The sequence below is a fragment of the Phaseolus vulgaris genome, chromosome 8, assembly GCF_051622355.1.
Source record: "Phaseolus vulgaris cultivar YP4 chromosome 8, ASM5162235v1, whole genome shotgun sequence".
Lineage (NCBI taxonomy): Eukaryota > Viridiplantae > Streptophyta > Magnoliopsida > Fabales > Fabaceae > Phaseolus > Phaseolus vulgaris.
In genome coordinates, this window is record NC_143505.1 from 17,887,073 (window position 1) to 17,904,140 (window position 17,068).

A 17,068-nucleotide genomic window follows, 5' to 3' on the forward strand; every position below is an offset into this window, starting at 1 on the left:
GTATTGGTCTACATACATTTGAATAAAACAACTGAGAATCGACCATGGTAGTTTATCTCAATTATGTCTATCAATCAACCATAATACGGTACACCTCCAAACCGCATTTGATTATCACTACTACTTGCATAACTCCTTGTTCCAAATGTACCAAACACTCCACTGTTTTGTGTTTTAAGCCAAAGGTCACGCTCCAATATACGAAATTTGAACCCATTAACATTGTAAGCACTATACCGCTTTGCACAATCAATCGGACCCATAGCTAAGAATTTTAAATCATCTGAATGGATACCAATTGATTCATTCCTTATCTAACAAAAAAAATTATCATATGAAATGTAATATAAATATATATATATGAATAAAAAACTATGTTTATCATATACATACACGACGTGAAAACCACTCTGCAAATTCTCTATGAACCCTCTTGTCTATCATAGAGGATGATCGTGTGCGACTTCTTAGTTGTCTTCGTAGAGTATCTCTAAATTCCCTATGTTAAACATATAAAATATATAAGTTAATACTAAAGAGAAAATCAATTATAAAAAAAACACTATGGTTCAAAAACTTACTGCAGAAATGGGTCAACTATGGTGCAGTTAGTTAACACATGACGATGTGCTTCCAACTTTTCCTTTGTAGATAGAGTGGAATAAGTAAAACCCCCAACTGGTTTTCTGACTGGCGGGAACAATGTATTTTCATTAGAAGGCACAACTGCAGGCTCATCATTAACACGATGCAATCGATTGAATACAGTCTCAATTCCATCTAAATATCTCGAACAAAAAGTTAAAGCCTCTTCAGCCATGTATCCTTCAGCTATTGGCCCTTCTGCTTGTGCTTTATTAAGAACATAAGACTTTAATTTTCCTAGATACCTCTCAATGGGATACATCCATCGATATTCGACGGGACCTCCAAGCTTGGCATCTTCTAGTAGATGCACAATTAAATGAACCATGACTGTAAAAAAAGAAGGAGGAAATAACATCTCCATGTGACACAATGTGAGGACCACTCTACTTTATAGCTGGTCAAGTTCATCCATTTTTAAAACTTTATTGCACAATTTTCTAAAACACAAATGTTCCTGCCAGTTGACCTGGGTTGTCTTTATGCGTGGCTTGTCCTCACGAGCTAGGGCGCCTTCGTTTTGCTCCATCTGTGAGTACCTGAAAAGAAGTGAACAAAGGGGCGCCCTCGCGGCCGTTTGCACTCCGACGATCAAGTTAGCTAGCGAGAAACATCAAAGGTGACGCACCCCCGGGTAGAACACTATGACTGAATGCTCTGAGGGTGGTCGAAAACTATAGTGAATGATTGAAACTGTGTTGCCCTAATCGTCTTGTGCACACAGTGGGTGCGCAGCGAAAACAACTAGGGTTTTTGCTTTGCGTAAAGCTGCTAGAATTAGGTCGAAACTCGGATCCCTTTCAAATGTCCCAAGTCCCCTTTTTATACACCTTCTGTATTTAAAGCGCGTTAAAGCGCATTGAAAGCGTATAAAAATGTGCCTTGAAACATTTGATTCGTAAACTAAATTAACGCGCACCTTAGCAAACTTTCACTAAAACATTGACGAACACGTGCTTATTGCCACGTGCCCTTCTGACTTGATCGTTGTTCTGCGCAGAGGGTCCCACAGCGCCGCAACCCAACTTAGGGTTATTCCATTGTGTGAGCCCTCTTTCCTCGAAGTACTTCTGGCGCGTGGGTTGACTTCCTGGGTGCTAACTCGTGCGCCCCAACCTCTAACCACTCACCTTGGGAGTGTATCTACCTTTCTCTTGTACCACGCGCGTGGTTCTCCCCTGGATGTGGCCTTCTCATGGGTCGTATCTGTCCCAGGGTCTCCCAGCGGTGGCGTGGGTACTTCACGAGTCAGGTTACCCCCTACTGGTACTAGAACTTATGGCCTTGATGCCACCTTTCTCTTCTCTTCATTGCTGTTCTGAGCTATCGGGGCCCGAGACTTCCTCACGGTGTTGCCCCCTCCATGGTCTTTCCTACCCATGGGTATCGGGGGGTAACACCGTCGATGTCTTAACTTGACTATGCCTTATCTTGGTGATGCCTTTACCTGGCGACGCCTTTCTTGGGCGACGCCTTTGCGAGGCGACGCCTTTACCTGGCGATGCCCCAAGCGGTCAACCTGTTGACTTCCTTTCGCTTCTGTGGGGCCCTCGAGCGGTCCCACTTTGTGTTGACTTTGACTTTGACTTTTGATCAACGCACGGGGACGGGACGGTACACAAGCCCCCCAGTCTTGAGCTGATAACTTGTTTTCAGCGAAAAGACTAAGGCCTCGCCCTATTGTCCACGTGGCATTCTGATGACGTGTCATTCTCTGATCAGTTGACGTGACATTCTCAGCTGACGTGACATTCTCTGTATCGCTGATGTGACTTACCTTCGAGTGCTCTGACGATGTGCCACTCTTTGAGCGAGAAAGGTGATGCTTTGGGTCTTGCTCTAATCTCGTCACACGTGGCTCAATTGCACGGTCAACGCTTAGTGCCCTTAGCGCTTCAAGTTAGCGCTTAATCCTTCGACACGTGGCGCGATCCAGCGGCTGAGGGTGCGCGTCGTTAGCGCTTCTTGAGTTAACGTTATAACTTTTGAAAACGCGCACTCGAGTCACTGTTTCATTCATCTCTTTGCACTCTCTTCTACTGTTCATCCCTTCTCTGAAGCCCTTACGATTCTCTGCAACTCTCGTGTTCTTTCTCCTCGCGAAAGCTCTCGCCTTTCTACGCACCAACCTCAAAGGTATGGTTTTTCTTTCTTGTTTGCTCTTACTCGTTACTGTATTAACCTCATAACTGCCTGGGTCTGCTTTCATTTCTGCATCTCTGTTTTTCTTATTTCTTCGTTTTTCCCCGTTCTTCTCTTTTCCGCGTGGGTAGGATTTTTCTAGGGTTTTCTCCCCCCTTGCCTCTTCGAGCCCTCTTTGCTGAACCTTTACCTTTTCTTCTTTCTTCAGCTCTTCATCCATCCATGACGCGCACAAAAATAACACCCAATCCCCCTCCCCCAAGGGTTCACTACAAGGCCCTCTATTCATGGGCTTCCGACAAGCTATTGAACGAATGCACCAATCTGACCACTGTTGAAGACATAGAGAATCATCTGGGTGACTTGCGGTTGTATAACTTCAACGCCTTCTGCAAAACCCATGATTCCCAAATCTCCATTCGTCATGGCACCCCTGAGGAGCCAGTTTGCTTGGACGATAGGTCCAATTGGGGAAAACCCTTCCTTTTCTTTTACCAAGTAGTATTCAAACGCATCGGCCTGCGCCTTCCCTTCACGACCTTCAAGAGGGAGCTGCTCACGGAGGTCAATGTAGCCCCTGCCCAACTACATCCGAATGGCTGGGCCTTCGTCCGGGCTTTCCAGATCTTATGTGGGTACCTGGGCATCCCACCATCAGTGGATGTTTTCCTCCACTTTTTTGAAGTAAAAAAGCAAGGAAAAAGTCTCTGGGTGAGCTTTTCTGGGGTCCCTAGCAGGATTCTCTTCACCCTCTTCCAAAACTCCTTCAAAGGTTGGAAGGGTAACTTCTTCAGGGTGTGTTGCGCCAAGCACGACCTTACAGCCCTGGATGGCTTCCCCCTATACTGGACGGAGAAGCCCAATCCGATCAAACCTAAATCTCTGGACGAGTTGGCCTCTGCCGACAGGGAGGTGTGTGTGGCGTTGGCTGGCCTGAAAGTCGTCTTCCACACCCCAACATTGATATCTCGCGAATTTAAGGCCAACACCCTCTCTGCATACTTTGGTAGGGAGTCTCGTCCTTTACTTGTTTTCTTCATATCTGATTCTTGGTCGTTCTCTAATTATTGCAAGCAATGTTTATCTGCTCTAACCCCTACGCGTGTTGTTGCTTCGTGAATTTACCTTCGTAGCAGAGTGGAATCCTATTCTTGGCCTCTGAGTTCGAAATTTGATTTTGTGTTTCCATGCCTCGCCCTCCATATTTGATACTTCTCTCTAATTAATCTTTTGTTGTTTGGTTTGTTTCGGTGCAGCATCAGTGATGGATTCCGCAGCACGAGCTGACTTGGCCAAGTCTTTGAAGGCTCGTCTTGGCGTGAAGTCTGCAATGGGCGGCGCCTCTAGCACCTCCCCCCTTAAGTCCAATCCATCGCCTCCATCACTACCATCTCATTCTACTGAAACACCTGATTCCCCCCATTCCCACCAAACACCAAACTCCCCTCTCACATCGCAAACACCTTCCTCAGCCCAAACACCCCACTCTCCTCCAACACTCCAAACACCCAACTCACCTCTTCCCATTGCTGCAGTCCCACTGGCTGTAGCTAGTGCTCCCTTTATAGCTCCTCCCGACAAAGGCAAGAGGGTGCTTGTCGTGTCTTCCGAGGACGACGACTCGGATGTGGGGCCTGCTTATAAGAGAAGAAGGACCAATCGAGTCGTCCACTCGCGCTCTTCTTCGCCTCCGCACGGGGGGTCCATGAAGGATAACCCCCCTAGCGCCAGATCTCCCCCATGCCAAACAGTCCAAGATGAGGGGGTGGTGGAGTCGATGCCTTCATCAGTACCAATACCAGCGCCAATCCCAACATCAACAACAACACCAACACTAACCGACCCAACAACCACCACAGAACTTATAACAATTCCCCCTCCCATCATGCAGCTGATGAGGGGCTTTAATGATAAGCTGTTCCCAGGCGAACCTTCCGGGGCGCCACGGTCAGAGGGCATGCCTTACTACTTAGGTGCCTTCTTGGCCGTTGCCCTTGAGTGGCGCGCCCAAGCGAAGTCCAAAGCTGTTGAGGCGCGCACGCTCCAAACCCTTCGACAGGAAGTGGCCGTCCTGAAGGAAGAGAAGGAGAGCCTGTGCCGCAGCTGGGCGTGCCAAGAGGACGTCTACAAAGCCTCCTTGAGAGATGCCCGAGAGTCCAACGCGGAAGCCTGCAAATGGCTCACTGAGCTCCTTGAACAGGTAGCCTCTCTCCAGTCCAAGATCGTCGCCCTTGAAGCGGCGATGCTAACCTCCGAGGCACAACAGAAACTACTTGCTGATCAATGTGCTGCCCGGGGGCAATCGCTGGAGAAGACCGAGGGGGAGCTAGCTGAAAAGATGGAAAAGCTCAACCTTCTCCAAACCGAGCACAATCAGTTTCAGACTGAACTGAACAGGCTTCAAGTGGAGAAGGAAGCTCTTGAGAAGCAGCTAGCCTCTGGTGACTCCACGATTGAAGAGCTGGAGAGGGCCAAGAGGGAGCTCATTGCAGAGAGGGAAGCCCAAGACTCCACCATTGGAAATCTGGAGCGGGCTAAAGGAAAGCTCATTGACAACATGGCTGATATCTTTGCAGAGGGATTCAAGGAGGCCTTAGCTCAAGCCGCCTGCGAAAACCTGGGAGTTGACACCTCCAACTGTAACCCTCTCAACCATATTGTCGATGGGAAAGTCGTTCCCCTCGACCTTGGGGATTGAATTTCACTTAATTAATCATCATTTGTAAATTTGTATTTTCTAACATTTGCTCTGTAATTCTGACACTCAACCTCATTTAAATGTTTATTCGAGCTTTATCTTTACATCCTCGTGTACTTTTAGCTTCTTTGCTTTACTGCTTGCTTTACTAAATCAGAGGCGTAATTGGTACTTACTTTCGATGCATCGCTTCTTCGCCTTGTCTTTAACTCTTTAGGTAGCACGTGACCTTCTCTTTTCATTCTTCCCTTCTGAGTAGCGGTGCATACCCTTCTTCTGATCTTTTCACTTAGAACTTCACTTGGCCTTCATATTTGTGAGGAATCTTCCCCATGAAGGCGTGGCCTGCCTCGTCATTGCCCAAAGGCAAAGGAGGATTTAACTTCGCGTATTTTTCTTGTCTCTAATAACTCGTGTTTTTATGCTTCTCCTTCTTACTCTTCACTTACTTGTTCTTGAGCCCCTAAGCGCTTACTACCAAAGGCATCGCTTTCTGGCCTCGACATCGCTCAAGGGCGAGGAGGGCTTAGCTGTTCTCTTCTGGCCTCGACATCGCTCGAGGGCGAGGAGGGCTTATCTCAACTGTACTGGGTGTCCTTAGCATATCTAGACACTTGGGACAAAAGTCGCGCTCTGGTGCCCACGCCCATGGAGAGGCCTATACAATCAACACCGTATTGTCCATGGAGTGTCTAAAACACCAAGGCAACTTAGCCCTTATCTCTTTGCGTTTGGTGCCCACTCCTGAGTAGAGGCCTACTACGTCAGCGCCGTATTGTCCTCAGGGTGTCTAAAACACCAGACACCGGGGCTAGCTGTATATTCCTGAGGAGGGGGCGTCTCGAAGGAATCCCCTAACCCCTGCTCAAGGACTAGACGCCCGGATTTTTGACTTATACTGACATCTGGTACCGGGGCTAGTTATTCATACTTGAGGAGGGAGCGTCCCGAAAGAATCCCTTAACCCATGCTCAAGGATTAGGCTCCCGGATTTTAACTCATACTGACATCTGTTACTAGGGCTAGCTATTCATACTTGAGGAGGGGGCGTCCCGAAGGAATCCCTTAACCCCTGCTCAAGGACTAGGCTGTCGGATTTTAACTTGTACTGACATACCTGTTATCTTGCTCTACGTCTGACCTCCGCTCCTATATTTGGCGATACCTACCCTTGGCGACGCCTCATCTTGGCGACGCCTCACCTTGGCGACGCCTCATCTTTGTTTTTGTTTCTTTGATCTTTGATCTTACATGAAAGGGAAAACTAAGGCAAGAATATCTTAAACTTTTCTTTTCTTTATTTGGGTGACCTCGTTAAAAAACCCTCAAGAGGGAAAAAGAGTGTCCCCTTTACAAAGCTTCAACTGAAATAAAACTTTAAATTCGCCGCATTCCAACTACGTGGGATGGGGCCTCCTTCTAGAGTCTCTAACTTATACGATCCATTCCCCTTAGCTTTGGTTACTCCGGACGGTCCAGTCCACTTGGGAGACAACTTGTTTTCTAACTCGTACGGGTGAGCCTTCCTCATGACCAGATCACCAACCTGGAACTGTCGTAGCTTCACCTTAGAGCTGTATTGACGCTCCACTCTTCTCTTCACAGCCTCAGCCTTAATTTTTGCCTCTTCTCTGGCTTCATCTATTAGGTCCAGGTTGACCCTCCTTTCTTCGTTGGACTCTTCTGCCACGAAACCTAGGAAACGAGGCGAGCTCTCGTGGATCTCCACTGGGATCATGGCCTCCGATCCATACACCAGGCTGAAAGGCGTTTCCATGGTGGAAGATTGAGGCGTGGTGTGGTAAGCCCATACGATCCTTGGTACTTCTTCTGCCCACGCCCCTTTAGCCTTCTCCAATCTGCGTTTCAAACCCCTTAACAAAACTCTGTTTGCTGACTCGACCTGCCCATTTGTTTGGGGGTGTTCGAATGATGCAAACACTTGCTTGATTCCTACTTCTGTACATAGCTTCCCCAACTGTTGGCTCGCGAGCTGGGTGCTATTCTCTGAAATGAGACGCCTTGGCACCCCAAAACGACACACAATGTTCTTCCAAATAAAGTGTTGTACCTTGTGCGCAACGATCTGTGCCACTGGTTCGGCCTCTATCCACTTGGTGAAGTATTCGATGGCAACGATTAAGTACTTCATCTGCCTTATCGCCAATGGGAACGGACCTAGGATATCGATACCCCACGTATGGAAGGGCCATGGGCTGTATATGGATCTCAGTTCCTCTAGCGGTGCCTTGTGCCAATCAGCGTGCATCTGACACTGCTTGCAACGCTGGGCGTATCGCACGCAGTCCTCTCTCACTGTTGGCCAGAAAAACCCTGCACGTATTACTTTGGATGCCAAGGATCTTCCTCCCACGTGGCTCCCACAAATTCCTTCGTGGAGCTCAGCCATTATCCTGGTGCACTCGTCGCCACTTACGCACGTCAAGATGGGGTGCGTAAACCCGTGTCTGAATAATATCCCATCTACCAATGTGTACCTTGCGGCGTTCCTCTTAACCTTCTTGCCTTCTTCCGGCTCCGCTGGGAGGATTCCGTGCGCTAGGTATCGCCTGTAAGGGGTCATCCATGTGTCACCTTCCTCTAAAGCACACACCTGTACACCCCTTTCTTCTTCTGGCGAGGTCGCATAAGTACTGATGCAGAGTGCCCTCGCCGTATCTTGACTCAAAGAGCGATGACCCCTTGGTTTTTCCTCTTGTTGTACTAACGTGAAGAACATCCACCATGTTGTCTGTAACAAACTTTCGCGGTGTTTTGAGGGTCTCTTGTATCACAGTCCTCTGCCTTCCCCCCTTGCCTGAGCTGGCTAGCTTGGCAAGCAGGTCAGCTCTGGCATTCTGCTCCCTAGGGACATGCACCAGCTCAAACGCAAGGAAGGCTTTCTTCAACACCTCGACGTATCTCAAGTATGCGGCCATCTGTGGATCCTTTGCCTGATACTCCCCTGTTACTTGCCCTATGACCAACTATGAGTCACTCTTCGCCAGGAGGCTCTGAGCGCCCATTTCTTTAGCCAACAGCATCCCAGCAATCAACGCCTCGTACTTCGCCTGGTTGTTGCTTGCTTTGAAGGCGAAGCGTAAGGCTTGCTCGATCAACACTCCATTAGGCCCCTCCAAGATTATTCCAGCGCCACTCCCTTGCTGGTTGGAAGACCCATCCACTGAGAGCATCCACTGTGACCCTAACTTCACTTCTTGGGGGTCCCCTCCTGGTGAGAGCTCTGCCACGAAATCGGCATAGACCTGCCCTTTGATGGACCCCCTGGGTTCATACTGGATATCGAACTCCGATAGCTCTACCGCCCAGCGAACCATCCTCCCTGCTACATCTGGCTTTTGAACCGATGGGGAGGTTTGTCATTATTACCAATGTGAAACTGTGGAAATAATGGCGGAGCCTTCGTGCTGAGAATACTACCGCTAGCGCTGCCTTCTCTAGTGACTGGTACCTCAATTTTGGGCCTTGCAAGGCCTTGCTCACGAAGTAAATGGGCTTTTGCACCTGGTTTTGTTCCTGGACCAGCACAGAGCTAATGGCCCACTCAGTTACCGCAAAGTATAAGCGGAGGGGGACGCCCACCTGTGGCTTGCAAAGCACCGGTGGCGTCGCCAAGTATTCCTTCAACTTGAGAAACGCTGCTTCACACTCATCTGTCCATGCGAAACGGCTATTTCTTTTGAGGCATTGAAAGTAATGGTGACCCTTCTCTCCTCCAGCAGATACGAATCTCGATAATGCTGCCATTCGCCCCGTCAGCTGTTGAACTTCTTTCACTGAGGTTGGGCTCCTCATGGCGATGATGGCTGCGCATTTGTCAGGGTTTGCCTCTATCCCCCTCTCTGTGAGCATGAAACCTAAGAACTTTCCCGCCTCCACGCCAAAAACGCACTTTTCTGGGTTTAGCTTGAGGTGATACTTTGATATGGTAGCAAACAACTCTTCCAGATCAGCTGCATGTTGCCCTTTCTCGTGCGAAGTTACCACCATGTCATCTACGTAGGCCTGCACGTTCCTTCCCAGCATGGGTGCAACGACTTTGTCCATCAGCCTCTGGTAGGTGGCGCCTGCATTTTTCAACCCAAACGAAATCACCTTATAACAGTAGCTGCATGTCTCTGTCATGAATGCCGTTTTACTCTCGTCTCTTGGGTGCATCTTGATCTGATTATAACCTGAGAATGCATCCAAGAAACTCAGCATCTTGCAGCCCGAGGCGCTATCCACTAATGCGTCGATGTTGGGTAGCGGATACGAATATTTTGGGCACGCCTTATTCAGATCTGTGAAGTCAACGCACATTCTCCATTTCCCGTTTGCTTTCTTCAGTGGAACCACATTGGCTAGCCACTCAGGGTATTGTATCTCCCTGATGTGCCCAACGCTTAGCAGCTTCTACGTTTCTTCCTTCACGACGAGGCATCGCTCTTCGTTGAAGTTCCTCCTTCTCTGTCGCACAGGGCGAACCTTAGCGTCCATGGTAAGATGGTGGCACGAGAAATCTGGGTCGATGCCTGACATGTCCGCCGCAGCCCACGCGAATGCATCTAGGTGTCGTGAGATCACCGCGGCTACCTCTTCTCGTTCTTCCTGGCCCAAGAACCGTCCTAATTTGAACATTGTACCGTCCTGTCCCCGGGCGTTGTCCAAAGGTCAAAGTAAACATGTGGAAGGGCCCCTCGTGGGACCCAAGGAAGAAAGTCAACATATTGACCGCCTGAGGCATCGCCGGGTTAATGCGTCACCAATAGGGAGCGTCGCCTTGCTAAGGCGTCGCCAGGTTAAAGCATCGCCAAGTAAAGGTGTCGCCAGGTTAAGGCGTCGCCAAGACAAAGCACCAAGCTAAGACATCGCAAGGAGACTTCGGGCCTCGATAGTTCAGAACAGTAACAAAGAAAAGAGAAAGGTGTCCTTAGGGCCATAAGTTCTAGTACCAGTAGGGGGTAACCTGACTCGTGAAGTATCCACGCCACTGCTGGGAGACCCTAGGACAGATACGACCCATGAGAGGGCCATGACCAGGGGAGAACCACGTGCATGGTACGAGAGAAAGGTAGATACACCCCCAGGGCAAGTGACTCGAGCTTGGGGCGCATGAGTTGGCGCCCAGAAAGTCACCCCACGCGCCAGATGCACTTCAAAGGAGGACTCACACAATGGATTAACCCTAAGCTGGGTTACGACGTTGTGAGGCCCTCCGCACAGAGTAACGATCAAGTCAGAAGGACACGTGGCAATTAGCACGTGCTCATTAAATGTTTCAGTGAAAGTTTGCCAAGGTACGCGCTAATTCAGTTAAGATTCGAACGTTCCAAGGAATATTTTTATACGCTTTCAATGCGCTTTAACGCGTTTTAAATGCGAGAGGTGTATAAAAGGGGACCTTAGGACGTTTGAAAGAGGATCCGAGTTTTGACCTAATTCTCACAGTTTACACAAAACACAAACCCTAGTTGCTTTTGCTGCTCACCCACTGTGAGCACAAGACAATTAGGGCAACCCAGTTTTAGTATTCCAGCACAGTTATTTTCGACCACCTTCAGAGGGTGTGTCACCTTTGATATTTCTCGCTAGCTGACTTGATCGTCGGAGTGCAAATGGCCGCGAGGGCGCCCCTTTGTTCACTTCTTTTCAGGTATCACGGACGGAGCATAACGAAGGTGCCCTAGCTCACGAGGACAAGCCACGCGCGAAGACGATTCTGGTCAACCGACAGGAACATTTAGCGCCCACCGTGGGGCTGATATAAAACATCAGTCCCACTACACAAGTTTTTCAGTTCCAGTTCTCAAAGCCCAGATAAGTTAAGAAGGCTTCCAGAAAGTCACAAAGATGAGACCTGCGCGCTCTAGGAGTGAAGAAATGACCACGCAAAAACTAGCGGGCATGATGCAAGGGCTACAGGAAGCAATGGCAGCATCGAAAACGGAGCAAGAGCGCATGCAGGCGTGAACGTGTACGCATTTAGGAAGGGGGTGTGTCCTGGATCTTTTAGTAAAACGCTTAACCGCAACCGCCCCAAGACCTTTGCTAAAGTAAGGCGTCGAGCGGTAGAACACATTGCCTCAGAGGGCGAGGCGTACGAGAAGTGCACGACTGCTGCACTTGCACGACCAAGAGCGCAGATACGCACACAACTCGCTAGGGTTCACGAAGCTGCCACAGAGAGAAGAAACCCAGACAGGAAGCGCACCTGTGAGACGAGGAGGACCCAGCCTAGGGGTCAAGCAGGAGGAAGGAGAGAGTGAAATAGACCACTAAGGCACAACTTTGTGGTAGAACTCAAAGACCTCATCCTTGTGCCAAACATAGCTGACAGGTTGAGGCCGCCAGTGAAGTCTGACAAGGTACTGGGACCTCACAAGGAATTATGGTGCGAATTTCACGAGGCATTTGGGCACCATATTAATAACTGCTTGGCGCTGGGCTATCAGTTGGATGAGCTTGTGAAGAATGGTTTCCTGAAAGATTATCTCGCTGGGACCACCACGACCACAGTCCCGGCGACGCCAGAGGAGGACCAGGCACACGAGGTACCAGTCCATGGGGAGGTTCACACCATTTTTGGTGGATTTTCTAGAGGAGGGCCCACTGCTTCTCAACGTAAGAGGTATGCGAGGTCAGTAAGTTTAGTTGCAGAGGAATTTCCAGACGACCCTTGGGAATCAGACCTCGTGTTCACAAGGGCTGACCTACGGGATGTCATCCCACACGACAATGACCCCATGGCCATCTTAGTGGTCACAACAGGAAGGAAGGTACATAGTGATATGATTCCAATAGCAAGATAGAGAATGATTCTTGACATTCTTAGGAATCAACTTGAGTTGGACAATAGTTAGGCACTTTTTCTTAGAATTGGATCAATGTTCTAAGTCAAGAACTCACCAAAACTAGCACCAAATCCAAACTCATATGGAAGTTCCACATATTGTCAAGTTGAACCGAACAAAATGAGAGGAAAAGCAAATGCACCGAATAGAAATGGCTAAGAACAAAATTGAACCGATTAAAATGAATTAAGAGACAAGAAAGCTGAAAAGGAGTGCTGGAAATGTAAAAGCACCGAACCAAAACATGAAAAAGAAGAAGAACAACTGCTGGAAACTGAACTAGCCGAACCAAAACACAAGAACACAAGCTTAAAACATGAATATCAAAAGAGAAGGAAGGAAGGAGAGGAGAAAGCTCATGAAGATGGATGTATGGTTGGATGATCACGCCACTAGAAGGATGGAGACTCCTAGATGAGTGTGCAAGCCGCCACTTGAGGTAACCATGGAACCATCAAGATAAGACTAGTGAAGAAGGCACAAAGCTCTCCAATGCTCTCTAAAAAATTGAGTATAGTTTCTTTTGTCTCCATTCCAAATCTAAAATGTACAAGGGCAGCACCTATATTTATAGCCTAGAGGTGCTGAAAATCAAACTAAAAGAATTCAAAATTCCCACCTAAAAGCTACTAGAACCGGCGCCTAAACCAAGACATGAGGAAGGTGTGAACTCTTCTCTCACTTTGGCACCTCCCTATTTACTCCTACACCTATCTACTAACGCACCCCCGCTCCTAAGACTCCTAACTAAAGACTAAAAGATGCTTTAACAATAGAGGTTTCTAATGTTTCCCTCTAAGCACCTTCAACCAAAGAAATTACAAAAAGAGTAAATAAACGTCCCCTAGCTCCTAAAGCTTTGAACATGCTTCTTGTAAGCCTTTGAGGTGGGCTTTAACCTCCATGGGCGTCCTCCATTTGAGCCTCTACCTCTTCTTGATCTTGGTGATTGGCCTCCATGTCCACTTGAGCTCCCTTGGGAATCAGACCTCGTGTTCACAAGGGCTGACCTACGGGATGTCATCCCACACGACAATGACCCCATGGTCATCTCAGTGGTCACAGCAGGAAGGAAGGTACATAGGGTCCTCGTCGACTAGGGGAGTTTCGCAGATGTTATGTTCTGGACGACCTTCAACTAGCTACAATTATCCCCTGACCTCTTGAGACCCTATATTGGATGCTTGTATGGATTTGTAAATAACCCAGTAGAGGTATGTGGCTATTTGGAGCTGAGGACGACGTTCACTGATGGAACGGCGTCGCGTACCGAAAGCATCCGGTACTTGGTGGTTAACGCCGACTCAGCTTATGACATTTTGTTGGGCAGACCCGCCCTAAACAGATTGAGGGCAGTACCCTCCACTCACTTTGTCTCCTATGGATCCTCTCCCAAGAATCATTCCCTTGTTGTTGTCCCCATAGGTGACATGCCCTTCTTGCTTAAAGGAGATACTCAGGAACTTTGATTTGTCCCCTGTCATATGCTTGGAGCATCCACTGTCCAAGTACCATTGTTGCTTGCTCTCCTCCAAGTTTTCCTACAAAGAAGATTTTCAAGTACAAAGATTTGGTCCCCTTATGAATGTGGGTCCATTTGGTTTACATTCATCAATTGAACCTTTACTGCACTTAGGAATCCACTTCATAAAGCCCCTAGGAACAACATATTTTCTGATTTTACAGAACCTCACAGAATGGCCTCTCTTCATGCAGTAGAAGCATGTAACAACCGGTTGTTTCGATGGTCCAATCGGTTGTTTTTCTGGCATTTTCGAAAATGACTTTAAAAATCTATCTTGTTTGTTTTGTGGGTTAAAACTCAAGGCAACTTTTCCAAAAACACAGTTTTGAGATGCCAAGACATTCTCAAAGTTGGATTGACCTTTAGAAAGCTTATCCACAGTTTTAACAAGATAATGGACCTTCTTTTCACGATTTTCGCAATTTTCACAAACAAGAGTATCACACTTGCAAGAGGAGTTTTTGTAAACAATTTCAAGGTTTTCAAAATCTGTTTTTGAATTTTCTAATTCCTCTTCTAGTGATTTGACTCTGTTTTCAAGCCAGCTATTCATTCCCTTTAACCGATTGTTCAAGAGGGCCAATCTGTTGGCTTCTTCATGCGTTTCTTGAAAGGCTTGAAGCAATTGACCATAATTTTCAGAGTTTGAGGAGTTAGATGAACTTACACTACTTGAGTCATCTTCCTTTCTGGCCATGAAGTAGAGGGTGAGGCTTTTCTTGTTTTGCCTTCTTTTCCTTCTTGCTTGACTCTTTGACCTTGCCTCCTTTGGTTCATTGTTTCCATGAGCTGTCTTGAGTGTGTCCCACATCTCTTTAGCAGTTTTGCATTTTGATACCCTGAAAAACTCATTAGTATCTAGTGCAGAAGCTATTATGTTTTGAGCAGTACAATCAAGCTTGGCCATTTTACATTCATCATTGGTCCATTGAGACCAAGGTTTTGCAATTAAAGAACCATTCTTTTTAAACTTTGGAATGAAAGGACCATTCTCAATTGAATCCAAAATTCCTTGATCAATAGATTTCATAAAGATTTTCATTCTGACCTCCCAATACTTGTAATTCAATCCACATAATAAAGGTGGTTTGTAGATTGAAGCACCTTCCTCAAAAGATTGTTTTCCAGCCATAGAAAAAAGATTTTTGGATCAACTTGAATAACTTTTAAGAACCAAGCTCTTGATGCCAATTGTTAGAATGTATGGCTTTAAACTAGAGGGGGGGGGGGGGGGTTGAATGGTTTAAAGAGGGTTTTCGAAAACTTTTAAGCCTTGAATGAAATTACTTCGAGAATATCTTTCAAAAGAATGTACTTCCAGTTTTTCAAAACACAAAGCAAAAAGCACAACACCATAAAAACAATCGGTTGTTTCACATAAACAATCGGTTGTTTATACCAATTCACAAATATAAAAACTGAATTTAAAGAGTTAAGGGATAGAGAAAATGCACACAAAGATTTATACTGGTTCACTCTAAACCCTGAGCTACATCCAGTCTTCTCAGAAACCACTGAGGAATTCCACTAAGAAATCAAACCTAGATCACTTACAACACAACCAAAAAAGTAACCTTGATCCCCTCAAGACACACACTTCTCTTGGTCAAACACACCAACACTAAGAATGTTGATCTTGATCCCCTCAAGAACACACCACAATTCTCAGCAACACACAAGGTTTCTTGTCAACAGATACAAGGATTACACTTGTTACAGAATGAATCTGAAATCAATACAAGAGAAAATCCTAACACTCTTTGATCAATCTCAATCTCTAAGCAATCTCAACTTTTTCTCTTAAGCAAAATCAGTGAAAAACTCAAATCTGTTTTTCTGTATATAATCAAAGTTGTTGTTTGTTATCAAATCTTAACGAACTATTAATTGCATTTAAAGATTGGTCAACGCATTAAAAAATGGAGCGTAAACAGTTAGAAAATCATTTATTGCTCAGTCAAAGCACAAACCAGTTTTATGTTATGGTACCAAAACAAACAATCGGTTGTTTCCTCGAATCAATCGGTTGTTTTGGTTTTGACAGCAAGTCAACCATAAAAATAGTTTTCAACCTTTTCTAAAAACACCTAAGTATAAAACAATCGTTTGTTTCGACAAAACAACAGGTCATTTTTCACTTAGTTTGAAAAACACTTTTCTTTTAAAAGGATTGAGAGTTCTTATGCTTTGGATTCAATCAAGAGTGGATTACATATTAAATCTACCCCAGATCCTATCTAAAAGACAGCTCAGCAACACCAAGCACAACCAACCTTTCATCATCCTTCAAAGGGTTTGGATTCTTCAAAGCTTGAACACACTTGGTTCAACAGGAACAATAGGCTCTTGCTAATGAGCTAGTTCAGGTGAAAGAGCAGATGAGTACACAAGCTCAACGCTTCTTTATCCAGGAGGTCGCCTTAACTGAGGCGTTGGGCGTGGTGCGAAAAGCTGAGGTGGAGGCCAACAAGAGGCTCCAAGATGAGGGTCAGAAGTACACCACTCTTCTGGCCAAAGTGGTGCCTCTGCGTGTTGAAATAGTGGCGCTTAAAGATGTTGCTGCCGCCGACGAAGTCAAAATGACCAACCTGGAGGCGCGCTCTGTTACCCAAGAGGTGCTCCTGGGTAAAGTCGAAGCTGATCTGGCTGGGAAGAATGAAGCCCTTGAGAAGCTTAAAGCTGAACTTGCTGAGCAGGCCAAACTCCTTGAGAAGAGCAAAGAGGAGCTTGCAGAGAAAACTGAAGCCCTTACGAAAGCTAAGAAGGAGATGGCTGCCCAGGCTGAGGACTTCAAAATGGTCGAGACAGAACTCCTCGACGATGCTGCTGACGCCTATACCGCGGGGTTCGAAGATGCTCTGTCTCAGGTTGTTTGTGAACACCCTGAGATGGACACTTCGAACTTTGCTACAACCAACCATGTCGTTGAAGGACAGATCATGTTGAGGATCCTTCCCCAAAATACCACTTAATTTTTGTTCTCAAAATTTGTATTCTTAAGACCCTTTTGTGGATGTATCTTGCACTTTAACTTAACTGTTTTTCTCATTTATGATTGCCTTTCTACTTGCCTTCTCGACTATAGGTAGCACACCTTGTCGTTTCTTTTTAACTCCGCCGTCAAAACAATCTGTAACGAGACAAGTGTGCACGTACTTTCAATTGTCCTTAACTTTCTTCCTTACTTGAGCGCGGGAGCTCATT

The 17,068-nt window shown here is 46.6% G+C and overlaps 1 protein-coding gene across 1 annotated transcript; it reads right to left on the reverse strand.

The window, feature by feature from the left end:
* Positions 1-74: 74 nt before the first annotated feature.
* Positions 75-973, reverse strand: LOC150025474 (uncharacterized). Its single transcript, XM_090294053.1, has 3 exons — positions 582-973; positions 394-499; positions 75-314 (listed from the first exon to the last, which is right to left on the reverse strand). Exons 1-3 carry the CDS (start codon positions 971-973, stop codon positions 75-77), a joined length of 738 nt encoding a protein of 245 aa, XP_090150179.1.
* Between the last annotated feature and the right edge of the window lie 16,095 nt (positions 974-17,068).